General features: G+C 38.9%; 2 protein-coding genes across 2 annotated transcripts in view; both read left to right on the top strand.

Annotated features, from left to right (window-relative positions):
* The first annotated feature begins 899 nt into the window (after positions 1-899).
* On the top strand, positions 900-1,367 carry LOC111996506 (uncharacterized). The gene has a single exon (XM_024028494.1). It carries the CDS (start codon positions 900-902, stop codon positions 1,365-1,367), a length of 468 nt encoding a protein of 155 aa, XP_023884262.1.
* A 16,512-nt stretch (positions 1,368-17,879) lies between these two features.
* Positions 17,880-19,182, top strand: part of LOC111996497 (probable leucine-rich repeat receptor-like serine/threonine-protein kinase At3g14840) — a 71,222-nt gene continuing 69,919 nt past the window's right edge. The window contains 1 exon segment of the mRNA XM_065765317.1: positions 17,880-18,036. Within this exon segment, the coding sequence (XP_065621389.1) occupies positions 17,940-18,036 (97 nt within the window). The 5' untranslated portion in view covers positions 17,880-17,939.

Genomic DNA, 19,182 nt, shown 5'->3' with positions numbered 1-19,182 from the left:
ACAACCGCTTGATTCCAAAGTTTCGGAACGTCACATTTGCTTATTTGCCCTAGGCATACAATCAGTTTGTAGATGCCTTGGCTATTTTGGCTAGCATGGTTAAGTTATCAGAAGGAGATGATATGCGGCAATTGCGCATAGAAGTCCGTGGCGTTCCAACATATTGCATGAACATCAAAGAATGCATGAGTGTCAAAGTCGACTCTGACGGAAAGCCATGGTACCATGATATCAAGGCTTATATCAAGAACCGTGAATACTCGTCTAGTGCAATAGACAATGAAAAAAAGTTTATCCGGCGCATGGCTTGCCAATTTTTCTTGAGTGGAGAAGTCCTATACAAAAGGAACCATGATTCTACATTGCTTCGATGTGTAGATGCCCCCAAGGCTAATTATCTTATGGAAGAGACGCGTGAAGGCTTACTTAGAGCTCATGCTAGTGGATCCCTATTGGCCCGCAAGATTATGAGAGCTAGATACTATTGGCTCACCATGGAAAGTGATTGCATTAAACATGTGAGGACATGCCACCGTTGCCAAGCCTATCAAGACAAGAAGAATGCTCTTCCTCAACCTTTGCACTCTTTAACAACATTATAGCCCTTCTTAGCCTGGGGTATGGATGTCATTGAACTCGTGATTCCGAAAGCTTCAAACGGTCACCAGTACATCTTAATGGCCCTTAATTATTTCACAAAGTGGGTGGAAGCCGCTTCGTACAAAAGCGTCACTCAAGTAGTGGTAGCCCGATTCTAGAAACAGAACATTTTTTGCCACTACAGCATGCCAGGAGAGTTCATTACAAATAATAGGGCAAACCTAAATGGAAAAATGATCCAGTAACTCTGCCAACAGTTCAAAATCGAGCATAGAAATTCAGTTCCCTATCGCCCTTAGATGAATGGTGTAGTAGAGTCTGCTAACAAGAACATAAAGAAAATCTTGGTGAAGATGACAGACACATACAAGGATTGGCATGAGTACTTGCCGTTTGCTTTGTGCACATATCGCACTCTTGTTCATACCTCCACGGGTGCGACCCCGTATTCATTATTATATAACATGGAAGCCATCCTTCCCGTAGAGGTAGTGATCCCATCTCTCAGGATTTTATCTCAGACAGAGCTATCAGAAGCTGAATGGGCCTATTCTCGATATGAACAACTGGACATGATAGATGAAAAGTGCATGACTGCAATGTGCCATGGACAGTTGTACCAATGCCGTGTCAAGCAAGCATTCAACAAGAAAGTTAGACCTATAGTCTTCAAAAAAGGCAATCTAGTCTTAAAGAAGCGCAAAAGAAGGAGTGCAAGAGAGCCTGCTAGATTGAAAACCCGAAAGGGTAGTCTAGGCAAAATTTAAGGCAATCAAAAGTTAGTTGAACTACATGATGACTTGATCCTTCCTAGTGGAGGTACGTAGGCAGCCATCTTGGTTTAGTCACATCTCAAAAGAAAAATTAGTAACTTGGCATGCTTGAATTTCTGCTCAAGATCAGAAAATAGATGGATCTAGCATCCAAGACAAGATGTGAAGACACCTCCAAGATTTCTCTATGTCTACAATATTGCCATGACCTGGTGGTCTGCTCAAGATGTTCTAGCTCATACCAATGGGAAATGTACCTTAATGGGAAAGGAAAAGATCCGTCTAGAATAGGATGTATCCTTGGAAAAATAAGATATTGATATGCATAGATTTTACATCTATCACTTATTTGTATGATCTTGAATTTTCAAAGCATTTGCCTGCATATTCATTAACATGCCTGTATTGTGCCATTCAGTTTCTTTCGTGCATTCTAACATCAAATTATGAAATCTCACTTCATAAATATATCCTGAATATCATTATAAACATCTCTCTCCACCATCTCTCAGTTTCTAAGCATGCCTAACAGACTAGACTATGCTTTCAGAACTCAAACAAAAAGCAAAAGCCCTTATGCAATTGCCTAGCAATTTATGAAGGACCTTTCCATACATGGTGGAGTACTAACCACATAGCTCATGTTCAGCAACAAGATAACCAAAAAAGAACACCAATCAATCAAATATGGCCAAGCGATCAAACATGGCTTAACACAATCTCCCAAAACCAGTAGAAGAATTAGGTCATCATGAGCATGATTGCAAAATAAGCCGGCTGCATCAAAGCCCAAGTCTCTAGCAACCCCTCTGAGTTTGTCTTGTGAATGTCGAAGACGGACAAGCTCCCTCTCCATCATGGAATCAGAAGTAAGCCTTTGTCTCTCGATCCCTAGCAAAGCCTGGAAGGTGCCCACCTCTGCAGTAGTAACTCTTAAAGCCTCCTCCCTCTTAGCCAGCTCAGTTTGAAGGCGACGGAAGGCCAACTATGGCTCACTAGGCTCATCACCTTCTTGCCCATACTCCATGCTCAAAGTGAAATAAATATAGGCCTTTGCCTGTACTAGCTCCAATACTAAGCCATCAGCTGTGCTACTAGTTTCGGCCTTGCAGGCCTCCAGTGCAGCCTTCTCCTCAACCCAAGTATGATCCAAAGTGGCAAACCTCTGAGTAAGATCCGCAAGCTCATCCTCCAAACCCACAACCCGGGATCTCAACTAAACACACTCTGCCTCTGTATTGGGAGAGGCCGACCTTCTCTGATCAAACTCCGCCCTAAGAGTATCGAGCTCACTCTTATGTACACTGCTCATCTCCTCAATAACCTTTATAAGGGTATCAGCCAACTCCCTATAATAGTCTCTATCCCTAACAGCCTCCTTCAGGCACTCCCTCAGATCCATAAGGGCCCTCTTAACCCTGATCTCAAACTTTAGAGCATATTCTCTCAAAACATCAACTGGAAGTGGCAACTTAGCTGAGACTGGTGATGATAAGTCAAACATAAAGCTAGGAACTCTAGTGTCTCGCCACACTCTAAACTCAACAGAAAACCACTACTAGTCACCCTAGAATAAAGAGGGAAGTCAATGCTCGACTTGCGCGCCTCCCAAAAATTAGAGGCACGCCCTGTCATTACCACATCAATATCCACAAGCCAATACTCCCAAGTGACAACGAAGAGATCATTAAGTTAAGGGATATGCTGGATACCCCCGAACTACCACATGGCCATACCTGGAAAGTACCCCGTGCATCCCCAGATGCCCACCAAGGGAATGCCAAGTAAATCGACACAATGGGTTCGCCCTTGCCATTTGGTAATACCTCACTTGACCCTCCAAGTCCAATCAGTGGGACTCAAGCTGCGCAAGTACCTCAGCCAACCTTCAATACCTCCAGAAAAAAGGAAGATCAAGAGCTACAATAGCCCGTACTCTACTCCTACTCGCAAAGCCCTTAGGCTAATCCCTGACAATAACACTCAGATGGATAAAAAACCACAATTATAACAGATGAACACAGCAACGTAGCCTACCCTTACTGGTCTCCCGACATAAAGACAAGGACCTAATGGTCTCAGAAAGTAGAGCAGGAATGAAAAAGGTACCATTAGGTAAGGCATTCACTAGAGGGAGAATGGCAAAGATGATAGCTCTTGACAATAAAGGAAACAACATCGCACCAAAGAAGGCCACCAGGAAGGCCTGATGCCAGTAGGATGTCCACCACTCCTTTAAGTCCATAAAGTCATCTCGGTAGCCAATAGGACACTCCAATGGGTGGAACTGATCATACAGGAAATCAAAGGACATGCTTCCTCCTATCCCACTGCCATACCAAGGCAGCACCTCCACAACGAGCCTTTTCAAGCCCAACAGATCAGTAAGTCTCTTACGGTAGCGTGGCTACATTGGTGGAACAAAGATAATGCTCAGAGGGGTAGAAAGAGAAAGAAAACGATCATACTCCTCAAAGGTGGGCACCAGATCAACATCTCTAATGGTGACACATCTCAAGAAGAGATCCCAACAAGAAGTAAGGACCTCCAACAAATGCCAATCTAGTATGGTGTAAAGAACAGCAGTAGCATCTCCAAGAAGTTGCCAAATGAATGCTTAATCACCGCAAGTAAAGGAGCTCAACCACCTCCTAAGCTTCTTCTCATTGTAAGATTCCCTCTCAAGCTCGACCAAAATGTCGTAGGAGTGAACACCAAGAGCATCCATTAATGGATCCCACTGAATCTAATGATCTGATAAGAATCTATGCGAAAATTGATGAAAAACTGTGTTTTCTACACGTTTTGGGTGAAGAAAAGGGTAGAAGAAGACCCCAAAAAATCGCAGACCATAATGAGATGAAACTGGGCTGAACCCAACCTTTTATGCACAAAAATTGAGGCAGCACACCTTGTAGGGTTGCCACGCACCTACAAGGAACGCCAACCCTTAGGACACGTGCCAGGGTTTTTCAACCCCCAGGCACAAACCCCTATGTATTTTGACCACTACTCCTTTGTTTGGGATGTTTTTGACTACCTTGGAGCAAAGATTCCCTCATTTTAGCACCTACCGTAGTACGCGTTCAACCTAGCAGTGAACCAAATTGTCAGAAACTCTCTCTCGTGCATCTAAGACTGCACAAATCCTACACTAGGGCAGTTTAGCTTTGTGTGTCTCGTTCAACACTTCCAAATATCTTGAACCCCATTTTTCTAAGCCCGGTTCACCCGATTCAGCAATCGGTTCAACCTCGGTAATCCGAGCTTACAACAGAAAGACACTAGAGCCCATTCTCAGCCATGCGGCAATTTTTTCAACTTATTTTGAGGATGAAGGGAATCATTTCCCATAAGGTCACCCCAAGATACCTGTCTTTGAATCAATAGCTAGCCCAAGCAATAACAAGAGCAATCAACACGTACCGTCTCATGGCGTGTCTAAGGAGATTTCGTTTAGAATGTCCGCATCCATTACCAACATTTGGTATGATCTATGAAGTCGAGGCCATTTTTAGCCAGTCTACAGGCTTGGAACCTCGCAAACAATGGCGACACCATGTTCAGGCCAAGGTGTTCCTAGGAACACCCTGGCCTAAAAATTACATATAATAATTAAAAAAAATTTTTTGTTTACCCTTAAAAAAAATTTAGGAACACCCTCAACCAAAATTAGGAACACCCTCAAAAACTTTTGAACCAATCCATAATTAGTATAAAAACAACATACCCAAAAAAGAATGCAAAATAACAAGGATCCAAAAAAAAAAAACTCATCATTTACAAATCCCTAATAGTAATACCCAGTATAGAAGAAAAAAATGAAAAAGGAAAGGAAAAGGAAAAGTAAAAACCCAAATGTCCCTCATGGTTGCTGTGCACACCAGCCCCAATCGCGTCACTAGTAGCCACGTTGCCTCTGTGCCTCGAGTAGCAGTAGCCATAGCCACAATCACGATCAATGGAACAAGGCCATTCACAAATGTATGTCTCTCTATTTGTTGTACTCTGCAACTTTACCAGTTTAAGTTTGCAATAATAATGTTAATGGTTTTTAATTTGTGTGCACTATGATTTGTGTTGCATTGTGATATGTGCTAAATGAAAGGTTTGGATTTGTGCTACAGTGTGAGTGGCTTGTGGATTTGTGCCGTGTAATATTTTAAGTTTAAATCTATTATATATGTTTGGATTTGTGCTGATAGTGCTATGTGAGTTATAGATTTAATTGTGTTGATTTTTATTTTTATTTTGTTTAAGCTAAATTAATATTGTGGAATTGTAGATATAAAAGTGATGCTTCTTTCCTATATGTATGTTCTTGTTAATAATAGACTATTTGAAAAATTAAGCTCAAAATCAATTATAAAAAATTGCAATACCATAAAAGAATGTATGAAACAACTTTATTAGGTCAAATTTAATAAATCGATTAATGTACTTTTTTTATAATAAATTATTTATTTGTGATTAAGAATTTTGTTATATTTAGTTTGCCCTCTCTAGAAAAAGTTTATGGCTCCGCCACTGAGTGTTGGTGAGATACAATTAATTGTGTTTTAGTATATTTAGTGTACTGTGATTTGTGATTGTGAATTTATTTGACTGGTTCTTGTGATTGGGGGGCCATGGGGCTTGTCTGTTGAGTGGGGGTAGATGGGGGCATGGGGCCGGGGTAGAATATTTGAATTGGGAGAAGTAAATGCACATGGAGTGTGTGCTAGTGGAACTAATAAACAATAATTTAATTAACCAATAATTAATTGGGGGAAGCAACTAATAAACAATAATTAATAATTTAATCAACCAATACATTATAAAAGACAAACAAATTAAATTATGTTATGCTAAATAACAATTAATAATTTTATAATTAATAAAACAAAAATATAACAAATTATAGTTTATAAAAGACAAACAAATTAATGAAACAACTAAACAACAGTAATTAATAATTTTATTAATATTTCAAATGAACATATAGTTTATTGTAGCATTGATAATGAGACTATCATGCAACGATTTCAAAATATGAAAACTCGTAAAAGGCAATTGTAAACTTTATTTATTTGCGTGTGTTTTGATTGTTGTTGTTTTCAATATACAATTTTTTTTTTTTTTTTAGATTGTGTAATTTATGCTTTTTGAGGAACACCTAGAAAAAAATTCTTAGAGTCGCCACTGCTCGCAAAACCCTAAACTGGGGCAGTTTATTTTGCGCGGTTCCCTCTACCCTATCCAATATACAAGAATGGGTCCGTCTCGCTGAGGATGTTTCCCCCATATCAAGAATCGCATGAAACCGTAAACTAGGGCAGCTTATTTCACGCTGTCTCTCCATTCTCTCTCCCCCTAACGGGATGATCATTGTCAAAATCCACTGATATACCTGTGGAACTGCGATGCAATTCAAATAAGTGTGACACAAGCTGGTTTAAAACCACCATCTATGATGAAAATTCGATAGTGTACACATACAGCAACAACCCTTTGAAATGAGACATCCAAAATCATACATGTAAGTCCTACCTAGAGGCATTGTTTCTTGCACACATCAACAACCCTCTCAAAGGCAATTTCAAGAATCATACATGAAAGCCCTACCTAGAGGCATTGTTTCTTGTTGTAGCCCTTTTAAAGGCAATTTTCCAAAGTTATGCATGTAAGTCCTACCCAGAGGCATTGTTTTTCATACACGTCAACAGCCTTCCCAAAGGTGATTTTTCTATGGTGATACAGTAGCCCTCTCAAAGGCAATTTTCTAGAGTTATGCATGTAAGCCCTACTAAGGGTCGTTGCTTCTCACATACATTAGCATCCCTCTAAAAGGCGATTTCTTATATGATTATACATGCAAGTCCTACCTAGAAGCTTTGTTTCTTACACACATCAGCAACCCTTCTAAAGGTGACATCTAGAATTATACATGTAAGTCCTACCTAGAGGCTTTGTTTCTTACACACATCAGCAGCCCTCTCAAAGGCGATTTTTCTATGATGATATATGAGCCCTCTTAAAGACGATTTCCTAGAGTTATGCATGTAAGCCCTACCAAAAGGTATTGCTTCTCACATATGTCTAAGACCCTCTTAAAGGTGATTTATCTAGAGTTATACATATAAGTCCTAAATAGAGGCATTGTCTTTCATATACATCAACAGCCCTCTCAAAGGCGATTTCCTAGATCTATGGATGTAAGTCCTAATCAGAGGCATTGTTTTTCACATATATCAGCAGCCCTCTCAAAGGCACTTTTCCTAAAGCCATACATCAGCCTTTTCAAAGGCAGTTTCCAAAATCGTCCTAACAAGAAGCATTGTTTCATACGTACACCATGAAGCTACAAAGAGATAATGTCATACATCAAGGCCTATTGTGGGGCAATATAATACGTACATGCACAGGCCTATCAAGAGGCGATACATAATATACATACATAACTGGCCCACCATGGGGTAATGTCTACAACATACATGAAGAATACATACATGCCTACACAGGGGCTACATCATGCTACAACAAAAAGCTAACCCTACTGGGAATCATCATCCCTAAAAAACTGGTCATCATTATCATCATCATCATCATCACCATCGCCTGCAAGAGGACCAGTGGAAGGACCTGCTTCGCCTAAAGTGCCTGGAGTGTACTTTGGGTCTTGAAGAGGCCACAGAGCCTGAGCAAAAGAACCCCAACTGCCCATCGGACCTAGCGAAGCTAGCATGTACTCTATCTCGCCTAGTGGAATAATGGGCCCCCGACCCGACATGTGAGGTGAAGGTGGAATATAAGCCCGAAGTGCCCATAGCTCCCCTATCAAGACCATGGCATAACCATGAAGCATGGCTAGTTCACATTAAAGTTGGCTCCGCTTTCTCTCTCTCTGTGGCAGTAGTATAGGCTTTCTATCCCTCTACTAAAGTTCCCTCTCCCAAGCTAATGCCCGAGTAGTCTTCTCCTGCATATGCACCTCCTTAATAGCAACAGCAGTCTTAAGCTTTGTCACCCTAGCCTGCAAAGCCTCTGTACGCAATCTCTACTTAGCTCTGAAAGCTACTTGAGCAAGAACAATGCCTTCTAGCACTCTACCTCCACTAACAGGAACATCTCCAATGATAGGCCCTATGGAGGACTCCGCGAACTAGATGGCATAATCCCAACTAGTATCCACGTATGCATCAAAAGAACCCGTTGCATAAGCCGGGTTATCCATGACAATGGACTTAAATGATAAGCCAAGAGGAGGTGGACCTCTAGGTACCCCAAAAATTAGCATAACCTGATGGAAGATCCTCTCTGCCAAAAAGAACTCCCAACTTAACAGAGCCCAGAGCCAACATTATACTCTCGACTAGCCCATGGCAATAGTAAGCTCCGGTCTCCCTAGCAGTGAGCCATCATAAGGAAGAACCACTATCTCACCCTAGGTGACACAATCTAAAGCCGTAGTGATAGAAACTGGCTGCACCAGGACAACTCAGGTAGTAGTAAAGAGAGACCAAGCATAAGCTCGAGGATAAACAATTGTAGATAAACCCGTGAATCGTGGTCGCAAGGCTGGAATATACTCATATGCCCACTATGTCAAGATCTGCCAACACCCTTCTAGGCTCCTAAAATCCCGTTGTAAAGCTCACCTCAGGAAAGTGATGAAAAAGCCGTAAGTGATGGACCCCCAGTCATATCTCCCAATGTCAAAGACTACTCTCATGGCCCACAGCAGCTGGTAAGACAATACACATCAGTTGCTGCCAAAAAAGTAACTACCGAGGAAATACATGAAGAACCGTCGAAGGTGAATATTAGTCGACGCTACACTCTAAGGGATGCTACCCCGCAGCCACTTAGTACGGATCTGTGGCAGCGTAATAGGCCTAAAATACGCTCTCATGCCCTCTGTTAGTGGGAAAGGGATGCCCAAGAGCTCACAGGCTATCTCAAAGCTCATGTCATTAGTTGAAATCGGGTATCTTCCGAATCTAATGCCTAAGATGGCCGTCCAGTCAAGAAGGAGAATCGCATACTTCCCGTAACTCAAATGAGAGGTGCCTGTCTCGGTTTGAAACTGCTGCACCAAATCCTCCCCAATCTCGTGCCTCATGGTATATAGAGGGATCATCAGAAAATCCTCAAATCCCTACTCTCTTAGGAAATCTGCATAGCGCCTGTTGGTCCCAAGATCTGATAGCAGCCGAAGAAAGGTAGACCAAGCACCCCAACCACGGATCTTGTCGGGCCCCTGCATTCAAAATCAAAAGCTACTCGTTAGCACATGCATATAACAGAAATCTAAATGACAAAAGAAGAAAGAGAGCATACCTATCCCTTCCATGCCTAGGTGGAAGGATAATCCTTCAGCCCACGCTGAAGATGAATGTCTCTAATACTGCCGTCCATTACTCTAGTATAAGCATCGGCACTGGCCTGACGTGGTGAAAATCTCGATCTTAAACTATGCCTCTGAGCGCCCAAGTCTGGCTTAACCTCATCATCCTTAGACAAATCAGCCTCTATATAAAAAAGGAGATCCTCAGTTGGTGTCTCTCCTCCAGAGGTCCCTCTACCTATAGTCGGCACGTGTTGTGAGGAAGCCCCACTAGAAATAGTGTAAGATTCAGAGGAGGCACTAACTGTCTTGGCTGAACACCGTCTTTTGGATCGAGTCTCCATAAGGATCTCGTCGGTGGGCCTGACGTCATCACCCCCACGGTCAAAATGGCTCTGTAGAACTTGACCTGCTTTCTCACCAACAAAAACAGTCTCAACATCAGAAGAAGAGTCCCCATGGGATGTAGCAAAAATGGGGGCCTTCCCTCGATCTCCTCAGGAACTCGCCCTCCAAGGCATAATATATAAAACAACAAAAAATTCAGACACAAGTGCTAAGCCTATGAAACAAATGGCAATATAGGTGAACTAACACTATTTCCTAAACATGTTGTGCAGGTTCATGTCAAGCATATGTTCTCATAAGAAAACAGATTCTTACAAGAGTCTCTACAATGGGTTAACTAGCGGTCATGCCATATGCTCACATCTTACAGCGGGTTAAGTAGCAGCTATGCCGTATGCTCATATCTTACAGTAGGTTAATTAACGACCGTGCTGTATGCTCGCATCTCGTTTGGAGGATATCTAGCAGTCGTGTTGTATGTCTCTACGGTAGGTTAACTAGCGGTCGTGTTGTATGCTCACATCCTACAGTGGGTTAACTAATGGTAGTCTTGTATGCTCGCATCTTATTTGGAGGCTATCTAGCGGCCGTGCCGTACATCTCTATAGTGGGTTTACTAGCGGCCATGCCGTATGCTCTCATCTTACAACGAGTTAACTAGCAGCCATGTTGTATGCTCGCATCTTGTTAGAGGCTATCTAGCATCCATGCCGTACATCTCTACAGTGGGTTAACTAGTGGTCGTGCCATATGCTCGCATCTTGTTAGAGGTTATCTAGCGACCGTGCCATACATCTCTACAGTGGGTTAACTAGTGGCCGTGTCGTATGCTCACATCTTACAGTGAGCTAACTATCGGCGTGCTGTTTGCTTGCATCTTGTTCGAGGCTACCTAGCGGCTATGTTGTACATCTCTACAGTAGGTTAACTAGCGGTCGTGTCGTACGCCTCTCCATCACACAGTTATTAAGCTCCTAAAGAAATTTTAAGTTCCTGATCTACAGTGGGTTAACTAGTGGCCATGCTGTATGCTCACATTCCATCTTGAGGTTAACTAGCGGCCGTGCTGTATGCCTTGCCATCACATAGTTATCAAGTCCCTAAAGAAGTTCTGAGTTCCTGATCTACACTAGGTTAACTAGCGGCCATGCTATATGCTCACATCCTGTCTTAAGGTTAACTAGCGGTCGTGCCGTGTGCCTCGCCATCACACAGTTATCAAGTTCCTAAAGGGTTTCAAATTCCTGACCTACAGTGGGTTAACTAGCGGCCGTGCAGTATGCTCACATCCCATCTTGAGGTTAACTAGCGGCCATGCTGTATGTCTTGCCATCACACAGTTATCAAGTTCCTAAAGAAGTTCTAAGTTCCTAATCTACAGTGGGTTAACTAGCAGCCGTGCCGTATGCTCACATCCCATCTTGAGGTTAACTAGCGGTCGTGTTGTACGCCTCGCCATCACACAGCTATCAAATTCCTAAAGAGTTTTCAAGTTCCTGATCTACAGTGGGTTAACTAGTGGTTGTGCTGTATGCTCACATCCTATCTTGAGGTTAATTAATGGCTGTGCCGTACGCCTCGCCATTACACAGTTATCAAATTCCCGAAGAGTTTTCAAGTTCCTGACCTACAGTGGGTTAACTAATGGCCGTGCCGTATGCTCACATCTTATCTTGAGGTTAACTAGCAACCGTGTTGTATGCCTCACAATCACACAATTATCAAATTCCTAAAGAGTTTTTAGGTTCCTGATCTATAGTGGGTCAACTAGCGGTCGTGCCATACACTCACCATCACACAATTCTCTTTGCACACCTATATAACACAGACAAAAGGCAAAAAAATATATGCATTTTCCTAAGATAGCATGGCAAAAATCATGGCAAAAAAAAATATGCTTATGAAAATTCCACAAATAAAATAAGCACTAGCATGAATCCCTAGTAGTATTGCTACTAACATTTTGTAGAAAAAAGAAAAGAAAAAGAAAGATAGACACTAACCTCAAGTGTAAAAGAGACTGAAGTTGAAAAGCTGGACCCACTAAGTCCCAAGTTGCTCCAAAGAACTTTTTAGAAGTGAGAAGTCAAAGGAAGGAGTGAAACAAGGTCAAAATGAGCCAAAAAGGGGCTTTTATAGGCCTTTGCATGGCCTGGGCTGCCCATTGCACCTTCTTGGGCCATTAGGTTAGCCTCGTGCACCCTAAAGGGCCGTCGGTCAATGTTGAGTAGTTGACCCGATTAAACTTCCCAAAAAAAAAAAACTTTTCCTTCCCAGAGTTTAAAGACAGGTCCAAAAAATGTTTTAGAAGTAGCTGTAGTAGGTTGGTCCAGTCAGGTAAGATTTGGTCTCGATCCATAAGTGGTCTTCACACGCAATTTGGGGGCGACAAAATTCGAAATCACGTTCTTTATCTGACATCTCTCATTGCACTGAGATATAAGATAAAGAAGGGGCAGCTGTTAATACTGTATTTTGTTCGCCCTTGATATGTGTGTCAAACCCCGAAAAATCCAAAAATAGCATCTTCCCTCCATGTGGCCACGAGAATATCCAGAATGACGTGGAGCAACTCGTTCGAACACCGGAGCACTCAAAGTGCCTTTTTCAGCTAAAATGACCAAAATGCCCCTAGTCAACCCTAGGTTGACCGAAATTCGAACAAAGTCAAAATCCCCTCAAAATATCACTTTTCATAGTTTTACATCAAACCCGAGCTTGTCGGAGATTTTTGGCAAATTTGACCAAGTTTGACCTAGAGTTGACTCTCAACGGGCCCCAAAAACCCTAATTTTGATCTGTTTGTTAGAACGGGTTGAAATCAATGCCATTGTGAATATTATCAAATTCTCAGTCCAATGACTATTGATGGGTCAAAATTGGGGTTAAAATGTCCGACATATCATGAAAACCGGGTTAACGCACCAATCGATGCATCACTAGCTTCTAGGAGCCATAACTTTTGATCCAACCGTTGGATTTTCAAGTTCCATACCTTTTAGAAAACAGGAAGTCAACATCTTCCCAGTAGTGTCAAGATCAACTTGATTCGAGACCTTTTGAAGGGCCGCCACCTCGTAAAGTGTGCCGGGGCTATAAAAGGCCCTAAGCACCTCTAGACCAAAAAAGGGGGAGACTTTTTTGGGTTTTGCTCTCTGCCTAGATGTTTTTTGCATGTTTTTCCTCTCTCCCAAACACATTTTTCCACATAAAAACACACAAAAATACATCCAAACCTCTTGATTCTTCATTCTTCACCAAAAATACAAAGTATTGTTCTTATACCCAATCTTCTTCTCCTTGGTTCTACACATTAGATTTGGGTTTTAGGGGTGTGGATGTAAATTTTTAGTTATTATCCACACCCCTAACTTTCTAAATCTTTTTCTAGCATTTATCTTGCTCTTTTTGCCTTAATAGCATGATTTATTGCTCTATCTTGCACGCTCTTTGCTTTATTTTGCTTCTAGTATATTTTTGGTTTATTTCCATATGCTTCCATATTTGTTCATGTGTGAGTTGCCTTTTCTTCATGCTTTATGCTTTATGCCATGTTTGGATCCTTCTTTCTTATGTGTTAATAATTGGGTCTACATGCCCACATGCTTGATATTATGTCTCAAGCTATGCTTTCCTTAGATCTATATGTTTGTATGCATGTTCTATGCTCCTATGCCTATGTCTATGCCTTCACATGCTTGTATGCTTGGATTTGTGTTCTTCCATGCTTTTATGCTTATATCCACTTGCTTAGATGTACATTCACATGCCTACATGCATATTTCTATGCTTATATGTGTAGATCGGTGTGTTTACGTGCTTAGATTGATGTTCTCTAAATGCTTTATGCCATCATCTATGTGCTTGCGTGTTCGTCATGCCATGTGCTATTGTAGCCCTTTTCTTCATTTTATCGTATCTTCTTGTGTTTTGGCCTATTAGTTTGAGCCCGATCTAGACCCTATGGTCTTTATCATTGTCCATACACCAAGGCCCACATCAAAGGGTTTGGATCATCCTATTTGCATGTCTATGCTTGCTTGCTTCTATGCTTTATGCTTGTGTTAGCCTCTCTTGTCCTAGGCTTTGCCATGCTTGATGCCCTCTTGTAGGCTTGATCTTGTTTGGTTACATCTAATGCCCATGAGGCCTTGTTTGGGTGTAACCACTTGGGATGCGTCTCCGGATGCTAGGTTGCTTCGTGCATACCCTTCCATTTTCCGTTTCGTGCAATGATATGCTTGCCATGCTTGTTCGTGCCACTCATTGGCTTGCTTTGCATCTTTACATGCTTTCTTACATGTCCATGCATGAGTCTTTCTTGCTAGTGTGTCGTTCATATTTCAACACAATGAAGCTATGGACATCTGATCCAAACCTACATTTTGTTCCCTGTGGACACCACATTTTGCTTGCATTTTTGCTTGTTTGTCTTCTCTCTTGTTTGGTTGCTTGCTTGTTGGCCTTCTTGCTTTCTTGTTCGTTTGTTTATCTTGTGGCTTATCATGTCTCTTGCCATATGCTATGCTTGTCATGTCTATCATGCTTATTTGCTTTATGCTTCTTTCATATGCTTTTTGCATCTTTTTCCTACCATTGCTTATCTGTTGGTTTTTTGTCTTTGCCTTTGCATGTACACATATGGTGCGAGGATGCATGGAGCTAGGGCACGGTCTCTCAGGCACAAGCAAAAAGGGTAAGGATGCAAGCATGTAGATATAAGCCAAGTGGCAATGTTCAGTAGATTTAGGGGTCTAGCCTCTCCCATTTGGTTATGTAATCTTTTAAACCCCCTTCCCTCCTCCCCCCCTTCTCTCTTAGATGGGTTGTATTAGACATATCATGTTGTGTACCATTCGTCCTTATATCTAGGGTACTATTTACTTTCCTGCACCTATATTTTGGGTTATGCTCTAGGGATGTAGACATTTACTTTCTTGCTCTATGTGCTTGCATTGTGCATGATATATGTATATATATACCTGCTTGTCCCTTCCGGTGTGATTGTCATAGTCCATGTCATCTAAGGCAAAGTGATGCCTAATTTCCGCCGCAAAGTAAGGGACATGTCGCTGGATTTTCGCCGTAGAATACATACTCAGCGGAGTAGTTGATGGCAAGGATTTAACTAGGTCTCCAGGTCTGCAAATGCTACAGCTCATAGTTGTAATTTTGTGGGGTCTTTTGGTATTGGCTGTTGTACTTGTTTGGTTTATATTCTTGTAAAGGACTCTGGCCCTTTGTAGCTCTGGTGTTTGTTTATAAAGTCTTTATTCATAAATGGAAAAAAATTAACGGGGTCCAAATGACTTCTGGTTTACTCAAGTCAATGTTTGCCGACAATCGTATAAATAATTGAAATGCAATTTGCAGTCAATTTCCATACGAATATACGCGTAGCATACTATTCCATCACAAAAGAAAACACAAACCAAAAACAAAACGCGTAGCATTCTAATTTACGACAAGAAAAGCACTAGTTGAAAGTTACTACAAAAAATAGAATGATTAGAAAAGCTAATAGGAATTAAAAAAAAAATGAAGCTAATAAATTATTGGAAATAAATTAATCAACCACATATTTAGAATTGGTTAAAGCTTAAAATCAATGAGCTATACCCCTAGGCTCGAGGTTCTGTCAACCTATAACAACATATAGTTGCAAAAACTAAAATGTTAGAAATTTTAAGAAGCAATTTTTGTGTAATCAATCTTGAAATTATTGTGGAAATTTTTAAGGTATTCTTACTATATATAGTTCCAAAAATAACGTAATTGTTATACTCGGTGTTTGTTTTGAGCGGAAAATTTTAAATTCAATAGAATATGCACAAATTAGGATAATGGCTAAAGTTTGAGGTTAGTGAATTATGTGTCTTTGTTCATGTGGGTTGATCATGAGGTGTTTTGATTTTGAAAATTTTGTTTGGAAACATTTTCTCTTAGCCAGTAGTTTTTTTTTTTTTTGAAACATAATTAATGTTTTATTAAATGAAGTAGTCATTATGATTGCCCAGTTTGTGTAAGAATTTCTAACATGGATTTTGATTTGATGGTGATTTGTGCGTGAAGTTATGGTTTGGATGTTTCATCATTAGATGTATGTGGAAATGTCCATATATATATATATATATATATGAATTAGCATATATATATGAATTTTGCTAATGTGTGCCATAACCAGACCCTACTATATATATATATATATTTGAGAGAGAGAGAGAAATTACATCATATCACTCACAATTTCTTCTACTACATGAGGCAATAGCTTTTATTATAGTGCAAATGGTTAGAAGAAATTATACCCATTTTATGATGGATCATATTATTTATCCACCATTTTAATAAAATAATCTCACTTATTTAAATTTATTGAATCAATATTTAGTTTTTATTTAAAATTTTATAATTTTAAATAAGTAAAAGTCTTTTACTAAAATGATAAACTATATTCCTTGCCCGCGACAAGAACTTTTATAATTTCGGTTTGGTTAAGTGTTGCTTTTTGTTAAGCCAAAGGTGGGTTTGGCTGAAGTGTGAAAACAAAATAGGATCAGGAAGAAACAGAAGGAAAGGGGGAGACCAAACTGAGGCTTTCATAAATATCCTCTGGGAGTGGGTGGGATGTGAAGACGGATAGGACAAACACAAAAAGTAACGTTTGAAGAAGTGAAAGGCAGTGAGATAATAATATATAAACAATATATATATATATATATATAGTGTTTAATAGAAATATTTAAATATAAGTTTTTGTTATTTAAATAATATAATATGCATTTTCATAATACTTTTTTATTCACATATATTTTTATAACATTTAAACAATGTAATAAAATAACATTATTAAATAGACTCTAAAATTAAAAGATTTCATGTGCAAAATTTATATATTGAAAAAAAAAATTAAAAGCTAAATATAAAATTATTGATTAGGACGGCAGACTTCGGCATTACATGTTGGCCTTGGCATAGAATCTTGGACAATCTATCCAAAACTTAAAGCCATTAAAGAAAAGTAAACTTTTTTTATAAGATATAATTTTTTTTTTTAAGACAAAAATTGATTAGCTAAAATTGACGTACCATAGGTTTAGTGTACTTCTAATGGGACCTAAATTTTGGATAGGAGTGTGCAGGAAACTTACCAACCCGTCAAATTCAACTTGATCTAACTTGATCTATCGGGTTGGGTCGGTTTTTAAGGTTTACAAGGTTGGGTTGGGTTACAAAATTTTTTTTTATAGTGAGTTGAGTTAAGTTTGGATCATAAAATTACAAACTCGCCAAACACCTATATTTAATATATATTCAAAATATATTATATATTTAATAACTTTTTTTAAAAACTAGTTGTACTGCACTCAAATAAAGTGGAATGTAAACGTGTACCACTATAGTCTGCAATTCACATGAGTTCTGACTTCTGATAACTTCTGCAAATTGACATGATAATTCATACAAATGACAACATGTACTTTAGAGAAAAATATTAAAATTTTCAAAAGTCTAGTAAAAAAATCTGGGTGGTGTCTTTTCAAAAAAAAAAAAGAAAAAGATTTGGGTGGTGACTATGACTAGAGAGTGTTTAATTAGTTCCGATAACCGAACTTTATCCTAAAAGTGTTACCTACATTCGTACTGTCTTAGTCTATAAAGTGAAGCTTTATTTATTTATTTTTTTTTTTTTGAAAAAGAATAAAGTGAAGCTAAGCAAGGGCCACTCATAAATTCATTTGGGACCCTTAAAAGTACATTCAATAATTATATGATGATATTTTTTTTCTTGGTGCATTATCTGATAATATTATATCATATATATACAGTATATCTTACTTTCCGTGATTCACAAGCAGAGCTCGTGGAAGACCAACTCATCGGAGCAGACGATGGCAAGGGTTCTTACTTACATTAGCTTTATTGTGTTCTTGTTAGTTTTATGCATGGCAGCACAAGCAGGGACAGGGCCAACTCCTGATAATGAAGGTAAGGAAGTCTTTTCACTTCTTTCTATTTGTATATTTCTGTATATTTCTTCATCACTTCAATTCATTCTATTTCAAACTAGTGGAAATGGACATTTATACATTCAGCTCATTGTAAAATGAAACTTGCACTACCTCTCCCGACCTATATAAGAGTAATTTTATTGATCTTTTACACCTTGTTTTGAATTGTGCATACACACCTCAATTGTTTCTAAAAATAAGTAACAGTCAAATGGGGGTTTAGGTGGGCATAATTGAGATAAGTATATAAATTCTATTTAACTAATTTCTTTTGACCTAAATTCAATCCAACCTAATTATTCTTGATAAACTCCAACCCACCCAATTATCAAAATTATCAAAATGCCACTAAAACAAAATGGCTAAAGATAGAATACCCCAAAATCTAAAAATAACCAAAATATTTCTGAAATCTAAAAAATATCAAAATATCCCAAAACTCAAAAAAATGATCAAAATAACCAAAAACTATAAAATTACCAAAATACTCTTAAAACTCATAAAATGACCAAAATATCTCGAACCAATATTATCACAATATTTTCTAACTAATGTGTTGAATTTTATAGTTCTTTAACAATGTTATATACGTTTTAAAGTCTTTTGCAATCAAGCCATATTTTGATACTTCAAAATGAAATCTAAGATAGAAAGAATAAATATTGGTACTTTTAAGCTAATAAAAAAAATAAAAAATAAAAACTCATGCATCATCTTTAGAGAGTCAAGGCCTACATAGAATATTTTAAAATTTTCAAATATATGATCATGTTGTAGATATATACTTCTACGTTAATTTATTTTTAATTTTACTTTTTAAGTATTCAGGTAATTTGTGTGAATATCTTATATTTATATGAATCTTTGAAGTTTGAACTTCATAAGAGAATGACTATATATTGATTATCTATATTTTTTACTTGTTCGAAATATCTATTTATAGTGAGCTTAAATTATGAATGAATAGCTTAAGCATATACTAACTCTAAACTAGGCATGAAAACATCAATTGAAACCAAGCATGGGAAAACAAATTATAGGTTACATTTGTCTTATATTTACTGTTTTAATATTTTTTTTTTCCATTTAATAAATTAAGTCATTTTTTTCTTATACTAATAAT

This window comes from Quercus suber, unplaced genomic scaffold, assembly GCF_002906115.3.
Source record: "Quercus suber isolate HL8 unplaced genomic scaffold, Cork oak 2.0 scaffold_621, whole genome shotgun sequence".
Classification (NCBI taxonomy): Eukaryota; Viridiplantae; Streptophyta; class Magnoliopsida; order Fagales; family Fagaceae; genus Quercus; species Quercus suber.
Note: the sequence above shows the minus strand (reverse complement) of the source record. Positions and strands in the feature narration are given on the sequence as shown.